At 42.6% G+C, this 22821-nt stretch overlaps 2 protein-coding genes across 6 annotated transcripts in view; both read right to left on the bottom strand.

The window, feature by feature from the left end:
• Positions 1-4774: 4774 nt before the first annotated feature.
• On the bottom strand, positions 4775-10472 carry cd302 (CD302 molecule). 2 transcript variants are annotated; one of them, XM_076263542.1, is made up of 9 exons: positions 10084-10472; positions 9179-9301; positions 8973-9089; positions 7983-8156; positions 7532-7666; positions 7329-7439; positions 6633-6842; positions 6519-6539; positions 4775-6338 (listed from the first exon to the last, which is right to left on the bottom strand). In XM_076263542.1, the coding sequence occupies exons 1-9, from the start codon at positions 10163-10165 to the stop codon at positions 6133-6135; spliced, it is 1179 nt and encodes a 392-aa protein (XP_076119657.1). In that variant the 5' UTR covers positions 10166-10472; the 3' UTR covers positions 4775-6132. The 2 variants fall into 2 exon arrangements, with proteins under 2 accessions (XP_076119657.1, XP_076119658.1); XM_076263543.1 differs by having other exon boundaries at positions 6669-6842; positions 10084-10466.
• A 5173-nt stretch (positions 10473-15645) lies between these two features.
• rbms1b (RNA binding motif, single stranded interacting protein 1b) overlaps positions 15646-22821 on the bottom strand; it is a 29870-nt gene continuing 22694 nt past the window's right edge. For 2 of the 4 annotated variants that reach the window (XM_076263539.1, XM_076263541.1), the window contains exons 7-14: positions 22576-22691; positions 21960-22009; positions 21668-21755; positions 21364-21414; positions 19574-19639; positions 18859-18939; positions 18627-18705; positions 15646-18493 (exon numbers count right to left, since the gene is read on the bottom strand). In XM_076263539.1, coding sequence (XP_076119654.1) covers positions 18634-18705; positions 18859-18939; positions 19574-19639; positions 21364-21414; positions 21668-21755; positions 21960-22009; positions 22576-22691 — 524 coding nt within the window. In that variant the 3' untranslated portion in view covers positions 15646-18493; positions 18627-18633. Of the gene's footprint in view, positions 18494-18626; positions 18706-18858; positions 18940-19573; positions 19685-21363; positions 21415-21667; positions 21756-21959; positions 22010-22575; positions 22692-22821 lie in introns of all 4 variants that reach the window. The other 2 variants (XM_076263537.1, XM_076263538.1) reach the window with 1 other exon arrangement.

Genomic DNA, 22821 nt, shown 5'->3' with positions numbered 1-22821 from the left:
TTTCTAAATGAAATAAATGTCCCACAACTCTGATGCATAATTTACACTTGTGGGCCTACATAAATATTTCAGCAATAATGACAATTATCATTACTGAAAATGAGGGACTAAAGACCAGATTTTGAATCAGAGCTTATAGTGAGATGTTGTAAATGGTCATTAGCCAAATGTAATTTCTGTCACCAGCATGTGTTTGTGCAGTGTTGATATTTCACACATGTGGCATGTATATTTCCCTCTCAATGTGTGCTAGTGCAGTATACTAAACTGGACACAAATAAATGGAAAATCATGCAGTTGAATTCACAATCCCAGACAACTTTGAAAGATATTCCTTTTACCCCAATCAATGTTGTTGTCAGTCATGACCAGCTAATCCGTGGCCATCCGTGTCACAACTCAGAGGCCATTACATTTTCCTTGGATAATTGTTATCAATCTTTATACTTGTAAGAATGAGCTTTGGAACAAGCAATAACCCTAATGGAGCTATTCCACGCTGGGTTCCCCTTTGGTCAGTTAAAGGCAAGAGGATCATGAGTCCCATGAGAATGCCTAGACAATGAGTAATACTCTGGCCTTTAACCCTGGCACAAGGTGACCCTCAGCCAGCGTGATGGTCAGGGTTAGTGGGTGACACATTTGAATGTCCAGAGCAATTTTAGTAGCATAAGCATTCAACGCCCAATGTGGTTTTATTTTTTGGAGGGGGGGAGGGGGGCATTTTAAATGGAGGTGCTCACTAGATAATTCACAAATGGGTTCATGTTGCATGCAATGCACTTTAGACAGGAAATCAACAGGGACATAAAACTACTTTGATAGGTCAGCTACTCACATATTTCCAAGGATGTTTAAACAAATATGTGTGAAGTATAAAAGTCTGGTGATTCCTTGTCCTAGAAGATTAGATTTTATCACTGACCTGGGTTGTATTGTATTCTGTAAATCTGTCGCCACAATGCAATTTGTGGATGCTATTACCATTTAGTGTCTGCAGCCGTTGTTTGCAGTCTGTGACGCAACACTGATCTTTGAGCGTAAGCAGTGCAAATGCTTTCAGAGCACTCTGCAGTCATCATCTCAAAGTACACTTCCTGGTACACTTCTTTAGTCCCAACCTGCAGTGCAAAAGGAAGGATAGTCTCCACAGTTTACAAGGCATTAAAAATTCTTCTCTGCTTCAAGTAACATGGAAAAAAAATGCAAAAACAAAGACTCCGAAGAAAGAAATCCATCTTCCTTTTAACATCATAAAGATAAGTAGTCTCTTGCTAGAGGAGAAAGCATTGTCATATGACATTGGAACGACCCCAACTCCCATCAAGCGACATAAAGATCTCAGAAGGAATGTTCTATTTAGGAGAAGCAAGGCATCCCAACACATACAGCGCACATTACAGCCATTTATTTGAAAGAGATAAATGGGCCTTGTATCACAAGACTTGCATTATGCAGTCCACCCTTGGCAGAAGAAATAAAAAAGACACACCGCTCTCCCCTTTCAGACTCCTGCAGTGGGCGGCCATTTAAAAGAACTGCCCATTGTTTTTGTTCTGTTAATTGGAGCATGTTCCAAGGCGGGGGATGGAGAGGAAACATGAGCTATCCAGAACATGGGAAACAGCTGCTCGACAGTCCTCTCCAGACCAGCACCTATCTCTGAAAAGGTGGAAGGCAACGGGCACATAAAGGCCCAGAGGAATCGATATCTTAATGCAACAATGAGTTTGAAAATCAACCTGAATTTGGCTGGGGCCAAAACAATTGAGAAAGACTGGAGGAAGCAACGGCTTGGATGTCACTGGTGCTTTATGGTTACACCTGAAGGAAGAGAGAATGCACTATATCGCATTCATTTCTCATCCTATCTGTTTTTGAGGCTTAATACGTTATGTGTGTGTTTGTGGTAGGTTGCACAGCTCAGAGACATTCGTTAGCCAAATATATTGTGTGCAGCCGGGTTCTCCCCTGCACGTTTTTTTTAATGCCAACTGTCAGATTGTGTCACATCTTATTTATGCATACCACTGTCTATTTTAATTAGCAATTTCAGGTCACCGCTAACCCCATCTTCCTCCAGGCTGCCAGGGAGAGAAGACGTGTGAATGAAATGCCTTCAGTGTTATTTGATCAAAAATAGGCCATTACCGCCATAATCATAATGGCAACAGCCCTCCTGTAATGCATGCTCTCCTCAAGCAATCTATCTCAGGATGAAACAGCAGGACAGAAAGGAGAGAGCGGAGGGAAAAGCAAGATGGAGCACGGAAGCACTGCTCTGTCTGAAAAATAAAGGACCACGCCAGACAATGTAATTATCATGTAAGCTAGTCCCATCATTTTCAGGAATCTCTTGGCAATTCCCCCTTTATCTTCCTTTCTCTCCCTCTCCCTTCCTCCCTGCTCTTGATTTATTTATTTTCATATTAAGAAATGCAATTCATTATGGTAATGCATGAAAAACAAACTATCCACAGACCACTACACACCAACCCATCATGAAGATGCACATTCTCTTTCAGTTCTGTTTTTTTTTCTCACACTGCATGCGTCTCTAGAGGCTCTTTCACATATTTACCTGTTTATCACATGAAAAGATGACTTTGAGAGACAAATAATTTGTACACCTGAATCTCAATTAGTAATAGATACCGTGTGATCTCTAATTACTGACCAAAGCTAAACCTATATTTCTACAGACATTTTATATTACACTGCTGTGCCGTCTGTGGAAATAGATATACTTTGTCTAAGAAATATTCCCTTGCACAAAGCCTCCTGCACAAGCTCCTCAAGCTTGCCCTGTGTTCAGGAGTGTGACCGCATCGCTCTCAGTGAGCTGCTATTGTATTTCCATCTAATAAATTATGCCTTGTCGCATATTCATGCCTCCCTCGTCCACAGCAAGCAGGGAGCAACAAAATCCCAGGGCCTGGGAAAGTCGAAGGGGAAGTTGTGCGGGGCTGAGCGAGTAGAAAATGTCACAAAGCATTCCTCAGTGGTTAGACATCTGCTGAGGCTCAGACAGGACTTCATTTTTTTGAGTTCTGCCTGTTTATTTTCACTCCCAAGACGTGTCTTATGAGACAACTGATGCAAAACAGGGGATGAAAAACAACTTGACCAGGAAGGGGCTGTGTGATCGGCCTGAACATAGCTTGTCACTTGTAAGCAGACACAGAGTGATGCCAAGGAGACTTGAAATATGTACACAGAGTCACTCTCTTCCCCCCTCGTGAGGGGCAGAAGTGTGTATGATGGGATTTCCACCAGCCAGACAAGTGTCTCTAACACGGGCGCTCTTGTAGTACAATAGCATTGCATCAATAGACCATTGTTTTCGGGACAAAACTCAAGCAAGATTTTCTGGCCTGTCTGTCCGACGCGGGGTTACAAATAGCTGCCGCAGTGGCCAGAGGAGGGCCTGCTGGGGGTCTCGAGAGATCACATGACCTGTGAAACACTAGGCCGGGAGAATGCTCCTCAGGGTTCACCAGGCCCCGTGTGTCGTCTGACCTCATCATTTCTCAGCCTTTGTTGCCATCTGATCTGTGGGATTAGTTCACAGAAGACCTGAGATATTCTTTCTTTTGCCTCATTGTCTCATATTTTTGTCTTTTAAAATTCAAGAATAAATACATTAAAAATTGACATTTTAAACATTAGTGGGGTATGACTTGTCAAATAAAGTGTATCTGTGTGGCATAGAGCACTCAGTGTATTCATACTGAACATTGATCAGGTCTAGGCTGCAAAGTGAGATTATACACTACATACAAGTGACCAAAATTAGACATTTGCACGTTTACACAATTCAAACAATAGTGACACATAAACAATCTGATTACACAAAGAGGGACCTTGACATTTTTTTTCTTTTCTCAGCCAGACCAAGATGCAGCCCGACATGATTCACAGCACACCCTAGTGGCCATGAAGCAAAATTACCTGGCACACTCTCTGCACTATCAGGTGAGACAAGGACCTCTGACGGGAGAAATGAATACAAAAACCAAAAACATCTTTCTTTCTTTCAGTCTTTCTTTCCTGATCAAATTATTTCACCAAACTTCAAGTTTTTAAAATGACCTGAAACAAACTGCAGTAAATACTGCCCATTCACAACCAATACCATATTTGGCCATGACTGTTTTTTCTATGTTTATCCATCAACCCAGAAAGGAGGCATGTGAAATAGAAAGTTGCTATTTTGAAATTAATCAATAGAATCACTTACATTCTTGGTTTCCCCTATAATGCCACTTAACATTGACTGTGTGGACATTTGGTCCGAAACTACAAGGCTGAATGAGACAAAAGCTATTTGGATGAGTGGACCTGAGCTGCTCTTTCAGATGTGGAACAGGTAGACTGACACTTCCAGGGTGTGACAGTGACAGTGATTTATACATCCCTCCAGGGGCAATTAGTCTGTCCTCAATATGCTGCCCCAATTCATCACATTCCATTTAATTATGCAATGACAGATGTATATTTAGCTGTGATTTACAGCTTTGCCACTAAATCTCAGATCTACAAATATTACATTATAAATATACTATATTTGGGGACAAGAAATCTTGTATACAAATGTATACAAAATACAACAGAATCGGAAAACGCAAAGAAAATTGGTCAGTGAGTATTCATGTAAACAACTGATTTCTGCTTTGGACAGTCAAGACACACTTATATTTTTCACCGTACTATGTATAAAATATGTCGTGTGAAATATTTCAATGTTTTACTCAATAAAAAGGCTGCCACACACTTACTAAGACCAGTTTTTAATTCATCTCTGTGGGAAATGACAGAAACAGCCTTGAAGTGGTTTCATTTATAATAAGGGATTTGGTTCACAAAGGAAAAAAACATCAACAAAATTTGTACAGAAAGTCAACCAATTAGTTTGGCTTTTAATAAAAGTGCTTGGATTCCACGCTCAATAAAGAAAATGCAATGAACTGAAGTAAGTTCTTATCAAATAGTGCACAGGGGGATTTCAGGACGAACCATATTCCTCCTCAAGGGAATAGAAAGTCCAAAGAATTGGGAAAAAAGGTTTCAAACATTCACACAAAGGCATTCACAGAACACTGACAAATCACACAAATGGCAAAAAAAAAAAGATTGAAACTATGTCAGAATGCCAGAGCCCCACTTTGTTTCAAAGTTCAGTAACAGCTGTAAAGGAGCTTCTGCAATTGTGAGCAAGCATGTAACTACAGTGCAAGCACTTATATCAGTATTTTTGCAGCAAGAAAACAAATGGAGACGAGAACAAACAGCCCAAAGCCTTTTGAACATGAAAGGCAAGCGATTGTTACATTTCCAAAGGGCGTTGGGATGTTTTTTTTTTCCTGAGCACAAGCTTCAACCCAAATGTTTGGGTAAACATCCCTTGCACAATCCTTGACAGAAGTCAAGGTCCACATATCCTTTAGCACACTGGATACAGACCTGTAGGGATAGGGAGCTGTGGCAACTGACATTCATACAGCTTTTAGCAGACAAACACAATAAAAAAAGAGATGGCCTACTAAATTTCAAGAATGACTGTAGGTATGCATAAAAACAATCTGAATCTGAACAATCTGAAAACAACCATTCAGATGCATTCATTAAGGCTACATTGTAATTATATCTAAGATCCAGATTGGATTGTGGCCCAGTGCAACATGCTGAAACACGTTTGGTGTGTCGAGATGTGAGGCACAACAAAAGAAGTCTTCATGAGTGTGGTCCAATCTACGTTGCTGTACTCCCACGTCACAGATGGCATTTGAGGACAGCCGTTTAACCACCAACGGAGAGCAATGTTGCCTCACCTGTCAAGACTCACGTTTTAAGCCACACTTTATATGAATGCTTACTGCATAACAGGTCAAGGGTTAGTGGTTGAGAAATCATCAAGAAAATATCTCATTCATGTGAAGAATGCAATGCGAGCCTGTGTGTCTTTCAGGACTCTTAGTATATCAGGATTGCACAGATCTAAACTGCACAAATTGTTCAGTATATAACCTTCAGCTATCTCATAGTGTTTTTAACACATACTAAGGAGTATGTGATTCCATGCCAAACAACACAATACATTAACCCGAGAGAGTGCAGTGTGTTAAAATACTCTTAAGGCTGGTCATCGTTCTCCTCTGCTTCCACCAGGCACGTCTCGTCAACGCCGGGCGATCTGAAAGGCGGGTGATACTCAAAGGCGCTGATGATGGAGGAGCCGGGATTCTTCCTCTGATTCACAAACCAGAGCACGGCGGAGACGCCAATGATGCCCAACACACTCAAGATGACCAGTGCTGACATCAAAGGACTGACAGGACCTGACAGAACAGAAACCAGGTTAAAAGATTTCCCTTAAAATAATAATAATAATAAAACACACACACACACACACACACACACACACACACACACACACACACACACACACACACACACACAAGATTACAGGTTCTAGCAAAGACAGATGGTGAGCGCTGAACACTGAAGAAGATACTTACTGGCTCTGGTTGTCCCGGGCCCTGAGAAAAGAGAGAGACATATACAAGCAGGTCAGACAGGGGCCTTGAAGCAAACTGGGAATTACGGCGCATTTGACACTGGAAGGTGTCTACCTTTAAAGCTGCATGTAATGATTCTGGGTGTCTTACTGTCGTCAGCTTCGCAGACCACGCCATGCTCCACGTCCTCGTTGCAGCTCACCTTCAGCCACTGCCCAGTGCTTACGCGCATGGCCGCACACGCGTCCGCGTCCACTGTGTCCTCGGTGTCCTCAAAGTGATCGTAGCTCACTCGGCCATAGTTAAACCAACTGAAACCATCCACTGCACAAGGATGGAGAAATGTCTGATTTATTTATTAAGATTTGTTGTGAAGAGTACTGTTGCCGAGTGTTAAAGGAGCACGGCAACTTTCTGGGAACTTATTTTGCCATCTACCCCAGAGTTAGATAGAGGATACATATCCTTGTCTTCCCTGTGCATTCAATAACCCAGTCTGACAACATCTGCCCAGTTAGCTTACAGCTAGCCTATAGCTAAAAGGGAACTATAGGGAACTAACCCACTTTGAGTTAGTTATGCTAAGCTAGGCTAGGTTGCTGCACGCACAGAGAAGAGGGTTAGACGGCAAATACACTTATTTCCCAAAAAGTTGGCATGCTTCTCTAATGGTGCTAAACAATATGGTATAATTATGGTATGGTAAAATATGGAATGGAATAGAATAGGGTAAAATAAAAAATGGCATTAAAATAAGGTTTAAACTATACATTCAGTATGAGCACCCTCTGTGTGTTCAGTATGTCTTACCATCGGTGTCATAATACATGCCCAGCCATATATTGATGTTGCTTTTCCAGACATTGGGGCTGTAATCCACAATATACTGATTCTCCTCTAGGGTGATCGGCTGCAGAAGCTCTGTGCAAAGCAGCATAAAAGGTCATAAATTAATAGCGAAAACAAAACATGCAGGTGACCTGTGTAGTGTCGGCTCCAGCTCAGAGACCTACCATAGCCTTGGCACTGTGCCTTGGCAGCCTCAAACGTGAAGGCCTTTGCTCCCGCTTCTGCCTGGACAAAATGGTAGCATCTAGTCCCTGAGGAGGTCCAGTTTTTCCCATCCTTAGGGCAATCGTCCAGCATTTCTGAGAACGACAAATGGCAATAACTGGTTAATGGTTTAACAGTGGGTATAGCAATAATAACTGGATAACTTTTTGTGTCTGTAGATGATTTGAAAAGCACTCATGAATTCTATATAGAATTATAGGCCTATCTACTGTATACTATCCATATTGTTGTTACAATCACCATAGCCCATAGCCCTACTTACTATTAGCCCGACTACAACTGCTCATTTGCTTGGGTAAGGAGTGAAGTGATGTAAACATACTAAATGACAAAATAATACAATTAAATTCAGTTGGTGAATTCAGGTGGCAGCAGTACAAGACTCCTTACCTCCTGGCGCCTGACAGACCACTCCATGCTCTGGGTCATCGGCACAGCTCACTTTCAACCACTGGCCTGTGCTCAAGTGTAGGGCCACGCAGGTGTCCACAGGTGACAGATCAGAGCCCTCCTCCCAGTTCTTATAGCTCAGAGCCGTGTGATCGAACCACTGGTATTTCTTCACTGAGAGACAAAAATCAGTGCATTTAACGAATATTTAACTCATGGGGCCAAGTGTCAAACAGAACAAATGTAATTAGAGTTTAAAATGAAACATTATTACTTTTTTTGCATTGGAAAAACAATTGAAGAAAATAAAATAAAAAATATTATTCCCATGCTTTCCCTACTCCACTCGATTTGGAAAACAACCAAACAAAAAAGAGAAAACAATAGAGCCAGTTTTAGATGTCATGTTTAGGAAAGAGATAACAGTTGTGAAAATAACTATGCAAAAGTAAAAAAAAAACATCAATAGCATGTACAGTATAATATGCACTTCCAAGTACACACTTGAAAGCTACCCATATCTGAATGTAAATGGAATTTTCTTTTGCGCCTTTCATCCACTGCTTTTTCCTTCGCATTGGAGCCTTCTTTCACAAAACAGGATTTCCTGATGTTGTTCAATTATTTGTGTGTGCGGCAGCCACCCCACAAGCTTGTCTTGTTTCCATGCAGGGTTGTTATCATTCTGATACCTCGCCCATGTTCTTACAGCCAAATTGTATTACTGTGACAAGTATAGCAAGTTACATGCTCTCAAAAGCATCGTGTGTAAGTGGGTTTCACTCACTTAACGCAGTGGGGCAGGCTATACGACCACAGAGGTCATCTGTTGTTGTGGATTAGGAGTGGTAACATTCCATTTGGGGAGAGGAAGTGGTCATGCTAAGTTTAGTAATCCTTTTTACATGATTCAGGTTTTCCTTCAACATACAAACAAGTGCAGTTCACTTCATCACTGTTCTACAGTGGGTAAATTCTAAAACGTCTTACCATTGGCATCATAAGACATGCCCAGCCACACATTCAGGTTGTCTTTCCAAACGTTGGGACTGTATTTAATGACGAATTCATTTTCTTCTGCACTCGAGATCTGCAGAAGGCCAGTACCTGTGTACATAGATAAATGAACAGACTGATTAATTAGCGCCCAGTCTCTGAGACAACTATTGTGGGTCACTGTCACCAGAGTAGCTTACCATTTTGGCAGAATCGCTTCGCTTCTTCAATAGTATAACTTTTTGCTTTGTCTTCTTCTCCATGTACGAAATGATAGCAGCTGTTCCCAAAAGGCACCCAGGTGCGTCCGTCTGCAGGGCAATCTTTGAAAGAGGAGTCACATTCTTAATTTGCTAGTCCTAAACTTGTTTTTAGCTAGGAGTAAACAACTATAATCTAGTCTACGCCTTACCGCAAGACACTGAGCAGCGCTATCTTGTTTAACGCATTGTATTCATTAGCCTACTTGTTGGCTGCGTAACCAAATGGCTACGTGACATGCCACCATGAGGCTACTAAATGTCTAGCATTGTTGCAGTTTTGAAGAAATCCTGAGGACCAGCGAAAAACAGGAACTTGTCTAAACATGACATTTAATCAGCTGTTCCAGTGGTCATCGTCAAAAATGGCTATCAAAGAGCAGGATGGCAGCCTGGCAAAACAACTGTGGCAGACAAAATTAACGAACAAACAAAAACACTTTGAAAAGGTTGCGTTGTCTTCATGCCAACGTTTACTTTCACAGATAGCGTAGCCTATAGCCTACTTGTTAATACATGGAAATGGCGCAACACTGGGATTTTATGATTTCCTCAAATGCTCTGTTCCGCTTCGCCACTTGAAGACTTGCTTTAACTTCGTAGAGGCTGTCGTTGCATTAGAACTCATGCAAAGCTGGGCTAAATCATACAACTAAAAAAAGACGCTGTAATAATCAAACGACTAGCCTATAACAAATTGTCATGCATTGAAGGCCCATTATTATAGGCTGCACAACAAACTTTACAAAGAGGTCATTTTGCAACAGCAACAGTCAGTGAGTGGCCAAGGGTAAAATAATAACTTCACAGTTTCAAGATAATCAGCCAAATAGGTTTATACTCACCAGTTCTGGTAACCTGCCATAAAACCACAAACAAAACAACACGGCACAAAAAGGAAAGGTGACATCGTCGCACTGGCTCCATGATTGTAAAGACGTAGCAAATACTAAAGTTTGTGTGAACTGAAATCGTGCAGCAAGCTACGTCAGACGTCGACTGCTGAGCCCACCCCGGAATCAAACTTCAGTCGGGCACACGACCCAACATCGTATCCTCCTGGTTCGTGATCAGTCTAGTTCGAATGGTCTAGCCAGCCTACATTATTTTTTTCATTCCACAGTCCTTCTAATTCCCAGACAAAAATAGTTGGCTTAGGAGAAAATATTGCTCATCCAAATCAGCAGTGTAATTTAATTTATCCTGTCCACTCTAAGTCTGGGAGAATAGTAGCCTGGAAAATCCAGACCCTGAACTCTGGATTTCCAGGTTAGGAGAATAGTAGGCCTAGGCCAGAATATGTCTACGTATAGCTAAAACTTGGGAACATATGGATGAGGCGTAACTTTCCCATGTAGGCCACTTAAAAAGTCCTGTAGATGGTGCTCTTAGTGCATAATGGGGCTCACTGAGGTAAATGTAAAAAATATGCTTCTTCTCAGTAGGCTTATCCTTCTGACATATGGGCCTACGCCGTATGATTTATATTAATATGTAGCCATTATATTTACACATATTAATACATTTATATCATGCAACTCAGTTTGATGCTTAAAAACGTTGAAAATGGCGTAGGCTTACCTGTTCACCATTCAGAAGAAGGCTACCCGAGCCATGAGAACATTTTTAGTTTGGCCTAATGGTACATGATCAACACCAGTGTTGCGCGGTCTGCCCGAAATTAAGCGGTCGCCCGCGGATGACCGCGGTCACCCGCGGTTATGAGTCATAAACAAAATATTTTAATGATATTCGGGTCATTTGCGGGCGGGTCAGTTAAAATTAATTAAATATATATTTTCTACAAATAGGCCTACTTAAAATATCACGAGAAAGCTAGCATCAATACAGTAAAGCATCAATATAGTAAAGTCAACAGTAAAGAAGCAAGACGCGAGTTAAAATAATAAAGACACCCCTTCAGGAAAAGCGATATAGGCCATGGTTATGGTCTAGGCCTACTTCTTGCGAAGCCATTTAAAAGTATGACAGCCAAAACGGGCAGCCTGCAGGAATAAATGTTATGGCACAGACTACACAGCCATATCTACCGGTATGTATAGGTTCGCGCATGCATAAAAGTTACCTTAGTTCGTTGTGTTTGTGACTTTAAACAGTGGATGTGCTTTAGTAAAGCTTTGTGTTTCATTCAGCATTATAAACCAGTTCTTACGCTAACGTTTTGACCAGCAATGTATCTCTCTTGCCTACCTCGCCTCACCATTTCTGTTTTCGAAAGAAAGATGTATGTCCATGGCCTTCAAATCTTACCCTTTGTGCATTGCGTGCGTGCTTGCGCTCTTATTCTCATTCTTTCTCCTGCGCAAACATTATGTCCTGCATGCTTACTGCGTGTAGTTCTACTGCATCAAGTTTCGTAAATAAATTAGTTTGTTTTTACAGAAATGGCCTACTGTCACACTGCATGCAGCCTATAACCAAAAGCACACATTTTGTAAATAAGCGGGTCGGATCGCGGGTCGGGTATAATTTTGTCCTAATTAATATTCGCGGTCCGAGTTGCGGTCGGGTTGATTAAAATATCGGGCGACCGCGGGCCGCTTGTGACCAAACCCGCGCAACACTGATCAACACATCTTTTTGGTGAAATGAAGTGCATCAGGATCCAACTATCACTTAGCCTGACTCCGCCTGTCTACGTACCACTACCTTTTCTGAGCAACATTCTCTAAATGTTATTTTTTTTGTGTTGCAGTCACCATGTTAAATGTTGAAGGAGAGTTCTGTCCACAGTACAGTAGAGGGTGCTGTGTGACGAACGTCTCGGAATCTCAGGGCCTCCGGCAGACCAAAGCCACACAAGGCACGGCAGACTCCGGGCCAACTGAAGGGCCATATGAGGTGGAATACTGAGCACCATGAGTGAGAAGAGGGCTGGTGAGAACTGATTTGACAGACCACTCTGTGGGGTATGGGAGTCCAACAGTTTGACACAAAAGACACACAAACACTTCATTGCAAGGGAGAAAGGGAAAAAGTGTCAGTAGGAACAAAGCCACCATGTCTATTTGTCACACCAAGTCACTCCAGACATTGTGCTGCAATGCCAATAATGTTGGGGATTTTAACAGCCAATAACAAATTACTTTGTACTACTTAAATCTGTTGGGGTCTGGCGTGTTGTAAATTCATAATAGATATGTAAATATAGAGCAAAGCTTTTATGTGCAGAGGACCAAGATTAGTTTTACAATATTTACATTTCACAATTTTAAGCAAAATTTTAAGCACACTTCAAGTTGAAAGTATGACTTCAGTGGCATAATGTTGGCAGATGGATGATTATACAGGCCTTGTTAGAGAGGGAAGAAGAAAACGCTTTTAATTTTTTTATTACAATTCAGCGATAATGTTGAATTGTGTGTGTGTGTGTGTGTGTGTGTGTGTGTGTGTGAGAGAGAGTCTAATCTCAGTCAGTGGAGATAGAGTGCAGTTAGTTTAGCAGCTTGACATTTCATTACATGGATGCCATAGGGTATGAAGCTTTTGGGAAGGACAAATGGTAATGTTTATTTTAAGTAACGCAAAGATGCCAAACCTGTCCTGTGGGAGGCTTGGTGAGATATCATCCTGTCTTGGCTGGAAAAGAGCAGAGTCTGCACAGGGAGGGACAGAACGAGGGTGTGGCAGCGAGCGGTTGCATGTCACTGTGGTGGAGTCTACATCGTAAACTGCATTCAAGGCACATACTTGAGCCTTAAAATCAGACGACACAAAGCTGAAGAGGTGTGGTGGTGCATGCTCGTGCTCAAAAGGTGTGGTAAAGAACAAACATAGTGGCGATAGACCGGAACACACGAGCCTCCAGAAAAAGCAGACAGTAGTACAACAAGTAAGGGCAGCAATATGCAATTAGTTCAACTAACTTATATGAGCTTAGAAAGGCAAGGAAATGTAAACAAAAGAGGATGGAACAGACAGATGTAAAAACAGATGTAAAAACAGAACACTATTCAGTATGCATAGTATGCTATGCACTGCCCCTTCATGTAATAGTTCAGTTGACTGTTAATGTGCTGTTACATACTGCTAATGTAGAATGTTTATTAATGTCATTGTCCCATTTGTGTGTTGTAAAGTGTTACCTTGTCTTCAAATATTGTTCCTATGAACTGATATATGAATTAATGGCTCAGTGTAAAACAGCAGCTGAATTTCCACTGAGTGCATGAAATGAATAGAAAGGTGAGAAAATGTACCTGAATGTGTAGAATGACCGGTAGCAAGACTATACGTTTAAATGGAGAGAGGGATGGACAGAGCAAGGAGCTCTGTGTGTGTATATGTGTGTATGTCTGTGTGTGTGTGTGTGTGTGTGTGTGTGTGTGCATCTTGTGGCCGTGCGTTAGAGCAGGAGCACAGTGCGGCCCGCGGGCGCAGGTGGCTGAGAGGGGGGCAGCTGCAGCCCCGATCTCACTTCTCGTCTGTTCCTCGCGGCTCCCCGTGGGGTGCTCCCACACCCCTCAGGATCCCACTGAGGCCCCATCTGCTGCTCCCAGGCCTGGGCCCTGTCCCTCCCCACTCCTCTCCAGCCCTCGCTGGCCGGCACCAGCCAGGAACGGCACCAGGGCCCCGGTCAAGTGCTCTGATTCACCACGGAGACAGAACAACGTCCCTATGCTGATCAAACAAAACCCCTCTCCAGGGACAACCCCTGAGTGACCTTCCACGGTATCAGTAGCGTCATGTATTTGTGTTTGTTCCCTTTTTTTGTCACCTTCTTCCAGTAACTTGGTTTTTGTGTTCCGCTAACTCCTCCATAAATCAGATCTTGGTTTAAAAGACGAATGCGATCACTTCACTGTGGCTGCTTTTGGAAGAACAGTTTGTGCTGCTGTCACTGCTTCTTATTGACACACTATGGTGATTTGCTTGAATATAATTCAACTGCCCATGTACTAAATAATAACCATTAACTCCTGTTACATATTAATGGGGATGATATGGGTCCTGCCATAATGTAGAAAATGGAGGTGGACAGGGCTCTATATGGAGAGAGGGAGGGATGAATCAATCAAGCGGAGACGTTATCCCGGTAGGAAGGTGTCAGCCTTTCCTCCTCCACACAATAAGGTCAGTGTCAGTCTTCTGAGACAAACGACTTGAATTCCCATCTGGTTTGAGGATCCAGCGCAGGGGTGGTCTTCCTCCTTGGCCTTGAGGAGGTATTCTATGTGCCACTTTGGAGGCAGACAAAATGCCTGACAGTCGACAGCGGCCTTATCTCACTCAAGGATCATGGCTTCACAGACACAGAGAGAGAGATGCTCAGAATGAGCTGCGCGCTGAAGGCTTTTTTACAGGGGTGCTCAGGGCAGTGTGGAATGAGCTTTGTCAAGGGCCTCACCTTCAATAACAAGGCTACATCTACTATTTCTGATCCTTTACAGTGTGGGTGACACCCGAGATTCTTGACATTCACAGGAGCCAGAGGATTGATTTAATGACTGCCTCACAACAAGGATAAAGTGGCTCCACGGCGCTTTAACAGCAGCAGTGTGTATTAATCCAATGCCTCCCACACCATCTCCTTTCAGGCCATTTGTAGCCAATTCTATTAAGATCATGGCTTTACTATCTCCATCACCATGAACATCGACAACTAGGCACTATGTCACGTCCTAGTAATGGGGCCTGCATGAAATGGCAATTCAACATGCATGTGCATGAATGTCCAGGTGCAATGAATCAAATCCAAGGTGTATATGCACAAGCCCGGTCGGTGTCACATGTTGAAGGTTAAGGAGTGGGACAGGCAGTCATCTCTTCAGTCTGACCGCACAAAATAAAAGGCCCATTTATCTCTGACTAACAGCAATATAAAGCAAAACAAAAGTGCATTCATGTTGCCCAGTCTATTTCACCCTATAAGGATCAAAGCACCTGGATTGAAAGGACCTTATCTAAACTCTACATCACAGCTGATGATGCATCCTGGAATCAAATGTGGCACGTCTTTAAAGACTCATTGTTGGCAAATTATCAACATATTTTGATAACATCAATTATCAAAATGATCAAACCTAGTGTGGAACACTTTTTTTTCCCAACACCTGTGATTAAAAGGATGTATGCTCCGAACCAAAAAGGAAATGCAATGACTTTGTGTTGATTTGCTTGTGAACTTTTGCTTGCATTTGATAGCTGTTACAGAAAGTGTTAGCATATGGCTCATTTGCAAGTTAAACAAGCTTCCTTAGTGTGGATGTTATCGCAGTACTCCATTGATGGATTGCTACTGAACTGTAACACGTCTGGAGCAAGGACAAACGGCCTGATACAGAGATGTGTGAGGACTTCAGCAACTGTGTGTGAGATCTTGAATGCCATTATCACATTGAACCACGCACACCAAACATGGAGACAAGACGAAGGGCAACACGTCACACATTCAATCGAAGTTTTTATTCAAAGGTTTTCAAAGAATCGAACAGAAATAAAGCTTAAGAACAATCTACTGGAAAAAGTATTTTTTTTTGGCTTTAATAAACTACAAAACAAAAGAGGAAGTTTTCTTTTCTTTAACCGGACATACAAGTTACCACTGGCAAGTGTGTGGCACATGTAAAACAAAAAATAAAAAATTAACTCTCATATAGATATCTCTATGAAAATCTTTTTATTTCTTCAAACAGTCTGTACAAAACGTCTTGCTTCATAAATTATTACTTTTTTTTCTTATAACTTAATGGCTGTCTAGAACATGATGGATTAATTTAATGAGCATTTCTCTTCCTTGTATATATGCTTTTGTTTATCCAACGTATGCCTTTCTCCCAGGAGCAGTATGGCACTTGGTTCAGGTGTTACTAGCAGCACAACCCTTGCAAGAACTCAAACAGCGTCACTTTGTTTTTGTTTCGTTTTCTTGTTTTCAGTCACAGGCAATACACAGAAATCTCAAGTATAGTCACGGTGGCCTTCTCCTCTGCTTTTGGAAGGTGGAAATCGAGCCAACCACAGAGGAAAATGCTGTTGCGAGTCTCAGGGGACTTGGACAAAGCAACGCGGATGGTAAAGGAGTACATGCAGTCAATACCACAACTCTCATAGCCCCTGGCATTTGAATTTCTTTGAATCTCTCAGCTACTGGGATAGATATATGTCTCTCATGGTTTAAGCAGCAGTATGTTTCTCCTCTTCCTCATTCTAATTTTTGAAACTATGAAACTGAATGTCTAGACATAAACTTTAAAAAAAAGAAAGAAAGAAAAAAAAAAAAACACGTTCAATGCACAATGTTCCTTATAATGATAATAATATGTCATTAAAAATGTTTTCTTTTTTAAATCTTTGAAGAAAGAGATAGAGAAATTCAAAAATTAAAATTTTTAAAAATAACCTGAAAGGAAACAGCTGTGTCTGGGCCAGCTCCTGAGCGTGCCGTTTGGTCTGGTGGACCGGGCAGGACCTGCTAACCCGGCCGGCAAAACAGAGGAGGAAAAGAAACTCTGAGGTAGATAACTGGTCAGTCCGACCACCAGGTTAAAAAAAGGAAAAAAAAAAAAAACACAGTCTTTTGGTAGACAAACTTAATTTTAAAAGCCTTTTAGTTGCTGTTGTTATACCTATCATGCCTGAATAGAATAGACTACTTTTTTGTGGTAGTACTACTGTTGCACGGTGTCAATGCAAATTCATCATTTTGCTCTTTATTTCATAGTTTCAAACTGTCTTCTCTACTGTGTTGGTTGCCATAGTTCCTTTACTGTTATCATAACATTTGTTTGTGTCTGTAGTGATGAAATCAACGTGGCACTTTGTTGGATCCAAACCTACTGTCATGCGTTTTCATGTCCATCCTTGAACAACTACAGACAACTGAATGCAAATGTAGAAAAAAGGCACGTTCTCCAAACTGCGACCTAGTCCAGTAAAAAGTGTACGACATCCTGTTTTCACAAGAAGAAAAATGAACAAGAATCCAATCTTATGGTTTTGCCATTATTTACTAGTTCACTGTCTTTGGTGAAGTAAACTTCGGTTGAAAGTGCCAAGTTTTTCTTTTTTAGCTTCCTATTTACGAAACCTAGATGCCCTAAAATCTACATATTCATCTCTCAGCTTAAACTCCACTGAACAATTTGCAGAGGGTACGATGGAAGGCTTTGTTACACAACCACACTACCAAGTTTGTTTTGCATTTCAACTGAGAATGCTTAAAGGAAAACAACAACAAAAAACATTCTGCCCAATGACTCCAAACCAAAATTAACCCTTATCCCTACCCAACATGTTAAAGTCAAAGCTAAATCTATAACACCAAGTAATCTAGAAAAGGCAAGATTCAAATGTGATCATTCAGCAGAATTTCTACCACATTCAAACAACCAAAGCACCCGGAAGTCCTCTGATTATATTAACATTACATCCTATTAAAAAACACAAACCAACAAACACACAAATCACCACATCCTGGAAGTCATAGCACTCAGAAACATTTTGAAAATCTAAGAAAAAAAAGCACTACACAGATCAGGGAGAGAAAGCAAAATTATGACAAAATCACAGCGACTTTGCTCAGCTAAATCCTAAGACAAGCCCTATCCAGCTGATCTACAAGGCAAGAGCGTTTAAAGCTGCTTTCTCCTGTGCTCCCCTAGCTTCAGAGGTTGCCTGTACAGCTATAGTGTGGAAAATCTTAAGGCAAATTGTATGATAAGACAAAAAAAAAAAATCCAAAACTACACAAAACATTTTACAAGCAAAAACACGTAACACTTCACCATAGCAACACTCACACAGCAAGCACAAAACATCTTTTTTTCAGGATGTCTGGCTAAAAACACTTCTCAACACACACACACACACACACGCACACACATAAATCTATTTCAGTACAAAAAGAAAAAAAGAAAGAACAAAATTAAAGTCATAGAAAAAATTATGAACAACAGATAAGGTTATTCTCATGCATCTTAAACATAGCATCACATGCCGATCGGAGTCCTTGCATTCATGTGACAATTCATGGTAAAAAATAAACGTTCTTTCATTACTAAAATATTTTTTTTTCCTTTTTTCCCTCCTAAATTTTTCAGAACTAGCATCCTTTGATGAATTTCAAATCATACACAGTTTGCACTCTTGAAAATAGTTGCGGCTGTTTCGTTTGACAAAAAGAAGCGAGTGACTGTTGAACCTGTGCAAAAAGGGTGATGTGTCCAGAGTTCATCACAGGAAGCTATGATTGTTTTAGCAGTCATTCCGTTCTCCTGGGATCCGCAGTAATATCTGTTGGAATTACATCACAACACAAAAGAAAATTGAATAAGGGGACATCGTTTTAGATAGGCCTTTACAGGACAAACAAGGAGGGCTGTGTGATCCTATGTGCTCCAAATAAGTGCAATATACTATACCGTACCTCATCATCACTTGTTTTGTTGATAAGTGTATGGGGAATGGTCCCCAGATGACTCCACCTGTTGTTGTGGACTGTTTTCCTAAAATAGAAAACGCGAGATCTAATTATCCTCAAATATTGAACTACCAGGGAAAGATTCTAAAAAAAATTCAAAACTGAGATATTCTAATTCATTATGACTCTTAACCAGCATGGCACTGATACAACCATCAAAATGTAAACTCAACCGCACCTCTACTGAGACTGCTGTGGTCGCCATGTGCGCATACTGGGGGATGTAGGCTCCTTGCATAGCTGTGTTAGCAGACATGAACTGCGAGAGGAGAAACAAAACACAAACAAATAAACACACACACAAAACAAAAACAATCTCTTGGATGCAAGTGTATCTATAACAAATGATTAACAGAGACCCGACCCAAATAGAGGGGAATAATTATGCAACGCCTTACAACGCTTACTTAAAGCAATGTAAGCTGGACATAACATAATGCATGATGGTTAGAAATGTCCGACTTCATCTGGCGCTACAAAAACTTCAACAAGGTTTTAGTATCATACGATATGGTGGAGTTAGACATCTTAAGCCATCCTGTGCATCTCCCTTCTTCATCTGTACGAGGTAGACCCCGCCTTCATGACAGCTAAACATTTCTTTTGTCAGTCATCATATTCGTTTTCATGAGAAAGTAAAGGGATTTCAACTGTATATTCAGTGGAAACCACAGCAAGGAATTAAATGACACAAGATCTCCCATTAGTCATGCCAAGTGCCACCGGAAGGAGAAAGTTGTTCAAGCTAATCTGCCATCTTTTTTAGCTCCTCCCGGATGACACCAGCAGATCACGTTAGTCACGTCTGCAGTCAGACCTAAGCCCATATGAAAGCCATGCTTTCCTAACCCTACTGGTGTGATGTGGGGTTTGACCCAGATGGTTTGGCTCACCGTTCCCGTGTTGCCCAGAGCGAGGTGACTCATCTGCTGCGTGAGGGGGTTCATCATGGAAGAGGGCTGCAGTGACATAGAATGGTCCATAGAGGGTGATATCACCGCTCCCTGGCACAGACACAGTGTGAGAGGGTGAGTGCAGGAACAGAGAGAGGGAGGGAGAGTCTACTGCAGATACAATCAAAGTGGTTTAACTTCACTGCTGTGTATATGTTTTTGGCTTATGTGGAACAGTGGAAAAAGCCTTTATTAGTAACAAAATGTTTTATATACATTGTGAAAACACAGGGTTAGAGACAAAGAGAGACAGAGAGGGTGCTGTGCCCTAACCCGACAGACACTATAAGACTACCATCAAAGATTCTTTAGTTACCGTCTCTGCTACTATCCTTAGGTGCTGCAGTGCAAGCCATTTATGGTGTATATTTTTCTCCATATCACTACCGGCACTTTATCTGCATTCCAAATTTGCATTTCATGCAAAACAAAAAACCCCCATTACAATTGAAACAGAGAGAGAGAGAGAGAAGGGGTCAGGAAGTGTGGAGCGAGGGGGGCTGAGAGGAGTGACTTCAGGACAATCGAGCAGCTCTAGACCCAGCCCCTCCCCATGTGCCCGTGTGCCCAGTGACCAGTGCAGCGCGGCGTCGGGTTCACCAGCTGTAACCTCATATCCGCAGAGCCACATTAAAAAGGCCACCAGGGCAGCTGCAGCAGCGTGTGCCGAGGGCCCACCCACTCGCACAGGAAGCGCTGCCGCTGCAGCCGCCGCCGCCGCCGCCGCGCTCACGCATCTCCCCTCCAGCTCGACACGGTTACCATTTCCTCTCCCAGGCACCGCGACGAGGCGCCTGCACTGCGGCGCAGACGTGGGGCCGGCTCAGCTGTAAATGGCAAGAGGGACGGACTTGCGTCTGGGGCGCTTTTACTAGGATGCGCACCTCGTGGCTCGCAAACGTGACACTTTCATCTGCAGCACACACAGGAAGCTGACACTGAGTCCTTTTTGCTGCTGTATCTGTTTCCATTGATCACAGCGTTCACGCCTATACAACCAGCTGATTAATAACAAACATGCTAGACAGTTCCAGTCTAGTCCACGAACATCAGTTGAAAACAAAGTTGACCTGAGATTGGCCTCAGTCTTCAAAATCTAAATTTAATTGGGCCTTTTGACACCTAGCATTTCTATGTCCTGCAGCAGAGTGCACCAGGGTGTAGTCAATGAACACATGGCCTGCTGGTGCTTAGTTAAGAAATCAGTTGTTCTGTGCAACAGTGCAAATGCCATCTGGATCCATCTTCACTGAGGCTCCACACCAGGTAGCTCGACTCGGAAAGAGTTGTGGTCAGCAGCCAGAAAAAAAAAAAAAAAAAAAAAAAACAAGAGTGTGAAGAAACAGAGAAATCTGTCATCTTCTGTCTTTTTCCGCTAATCCTGCAGCATCCAATCCCCCACGAGGCCAACGCATGCGGGCATGACTCAGCAGGATCTACGCATCTCGTCCGTCTCCATTTGAACACCGTTTGTCTTCATCAAGGCAGCGGTGGCGCCGGGGCACGTGGGAAATACAGCACGCTCTCCTCCTCCGCAACGGCTTTGTGGAAAAGCCTCCCATGTGCCTCCCCCGGATACTACCAAACGATCTCAACCACGAGGCCAAATGAAAACAGAGGTAGAAAGTATTGAAGTGCCACGGTACTGGGGTGTTTGGAAAGAGAGGCAGACAGCCAGATAGACAGACAGTCAGACGTGTAGACAAACAGTGAGACTGATATGCTCTTACCGGGTGCTGCATGATGTAGGGCTGATGGGCCACCCAGGAAGGATTCTGTACCTGGAACATCACACACACACACACACACACTCTGTAAACACAGCCTGCTTTGCCAAGAGCTATTTTAGGGCGTTCTCTCTTTTTGCTATTTGAATGAGCACTATCAGAGCCAAGGGACTTTCTCACAGATACTTAACTGCGATGCAAACAAGCACATGATCCCTGACTGCACAAGTGTTCTTTATTCTGACATCACCAGTCAAATGACAAGGGATTAACAGAGGCAGGGGAGCAGCAGAGAGCAGAGACCAACCTGGTATGTGGACACGGGTGAGATGTATGGAGACATGGCAGTCTGGGCCATCATCCTGTTCGCAATGCTGTATGGAGGGGGGTAGAATCTACAGACAAAGGGAGAGAAAGAGAGAGTGAGAGAGAGAGAGAGAGAGAGAGAGAGAGAGAGAGAGAGAGAGAGAGAGAGAGAGAGAGAGAGAGAGAGAGAAGAGAAAGGAAAAAGATTTATACAGCAGTGCACAGATCCATCAGCACAGGACACAGCAGTCTAATGGAGAAGTCTGTGTTCCTTCCTTCCTGGTGTGTCTTACCCATTTTGCATAGCAGCTGTGGTGGGATCGTATGTCAGAGTCATTCCAGCCTGCAGAGAAAGTCAATAGAACATGAGACTGTGGCTAACAGCACAAAGCAAATGCATTTCACGAGTGCAATCTGCATTCTGTGGCCCCACTCCGTGACAACAATGCGTGTCTGCGCACCCTTCTTTTTACATGTCACCCATGCAGCACTGCCACATTCACCCAGCCTTGTCTGTCACGTGAGCCCACAGCCATGGAACAGGTTTCAGAGTAAATAGGAGGACATTTATGCACGGAGCCAACACCTGCTGGAACCGGTGGGAGTGACTATCTCCTACCAACCTGTCCACCCATGGAAAACCCCAGACCTCATTAGGTGGTCTGGAGTTCAGCATGGGCTTGTATACCGACTGTTTACATTGAGAGGTCATACTCAGGGCTCTGTTTAGACGTCAATGCAGGTTCTGTTTAAATACCGGCCAAATTGAGACAAGTGAAAAGGCAGGTAGACACACACACACACACACACACACACACACACACACACACACACACACACACACACACACACACACACACACAGAGAGAGAGAGGACAGAGAGCACACTGCACAAAGTGGCACACTTACGAGTCGGGCCTCGCCATCTCGTGCCCACGCACGGCCGTTCTGGACATATTTGTTTTGGCTCTGCCTCTTTTTCTGCCCACCATCAGCAAACTTGCACAGCAAGGGCTCAGAGGGGGCTGCAGAGGGGAGATCCAGAGAGAGAGAGAGAGAGAGAGAGAGAGAGAGAGAGAGAGATAGAGAGAGAGAAAGACAGGGAGAGACAGTCACAGAAAGAAAGAGAGAGAGAAAGAGGGAAGGAAAAGAGTA

Source organism: Alosa pseudoharengus, unplaced genomic scaffold, assembly GCF_046254945.1.
Source record: "Alosa pseudoharengus isolate Yale_2024_CS ecotype anadromous, Long Island Sound unplaced genomic scaffold, YU_APseudo_1.1 YU_APseudo_1.1_scf_3, whole genome shotgun sequence".
In the NCBI taxonomy this organism is placed as follows: domain Eukaryota; kingdom Metazoa; phylum Chordata; class Actinopteri; order Clupeiformes; family Clupeidae; genus Alosa; species Alosa pseudoharengus.
Note: the sequence above shows the minus strand (reverse complement) of the source record. Positions and strands in the feature narration are given on the sequence as shown.

Excerpts from the sequence above, each read along its gene's own strand:
- cd302 (XM_076263542.1), bottom strand. The coding sequence starts at position 10,165 with ATGGAGCCAGTGCGACGATGTCACCTTTCCTTTTTGTGCCGTGTTGTT. Across the intron at positions 8,157-8,972 it reads CATGTCTTATGATGCCAATG|TGAAGAAATACCAGTGGTTC; the intron begins GTAAGACGTTTT and ends TTTGTCTCTCAG. Across the intron at positions 6,339-6,518 it reads GCCCGGGACAACCAGAGCCA|GTCCTGTCAGTCCTTTGATG; the intron begins GTAAGTATCTTC and ends CTGTTCTGTCAG.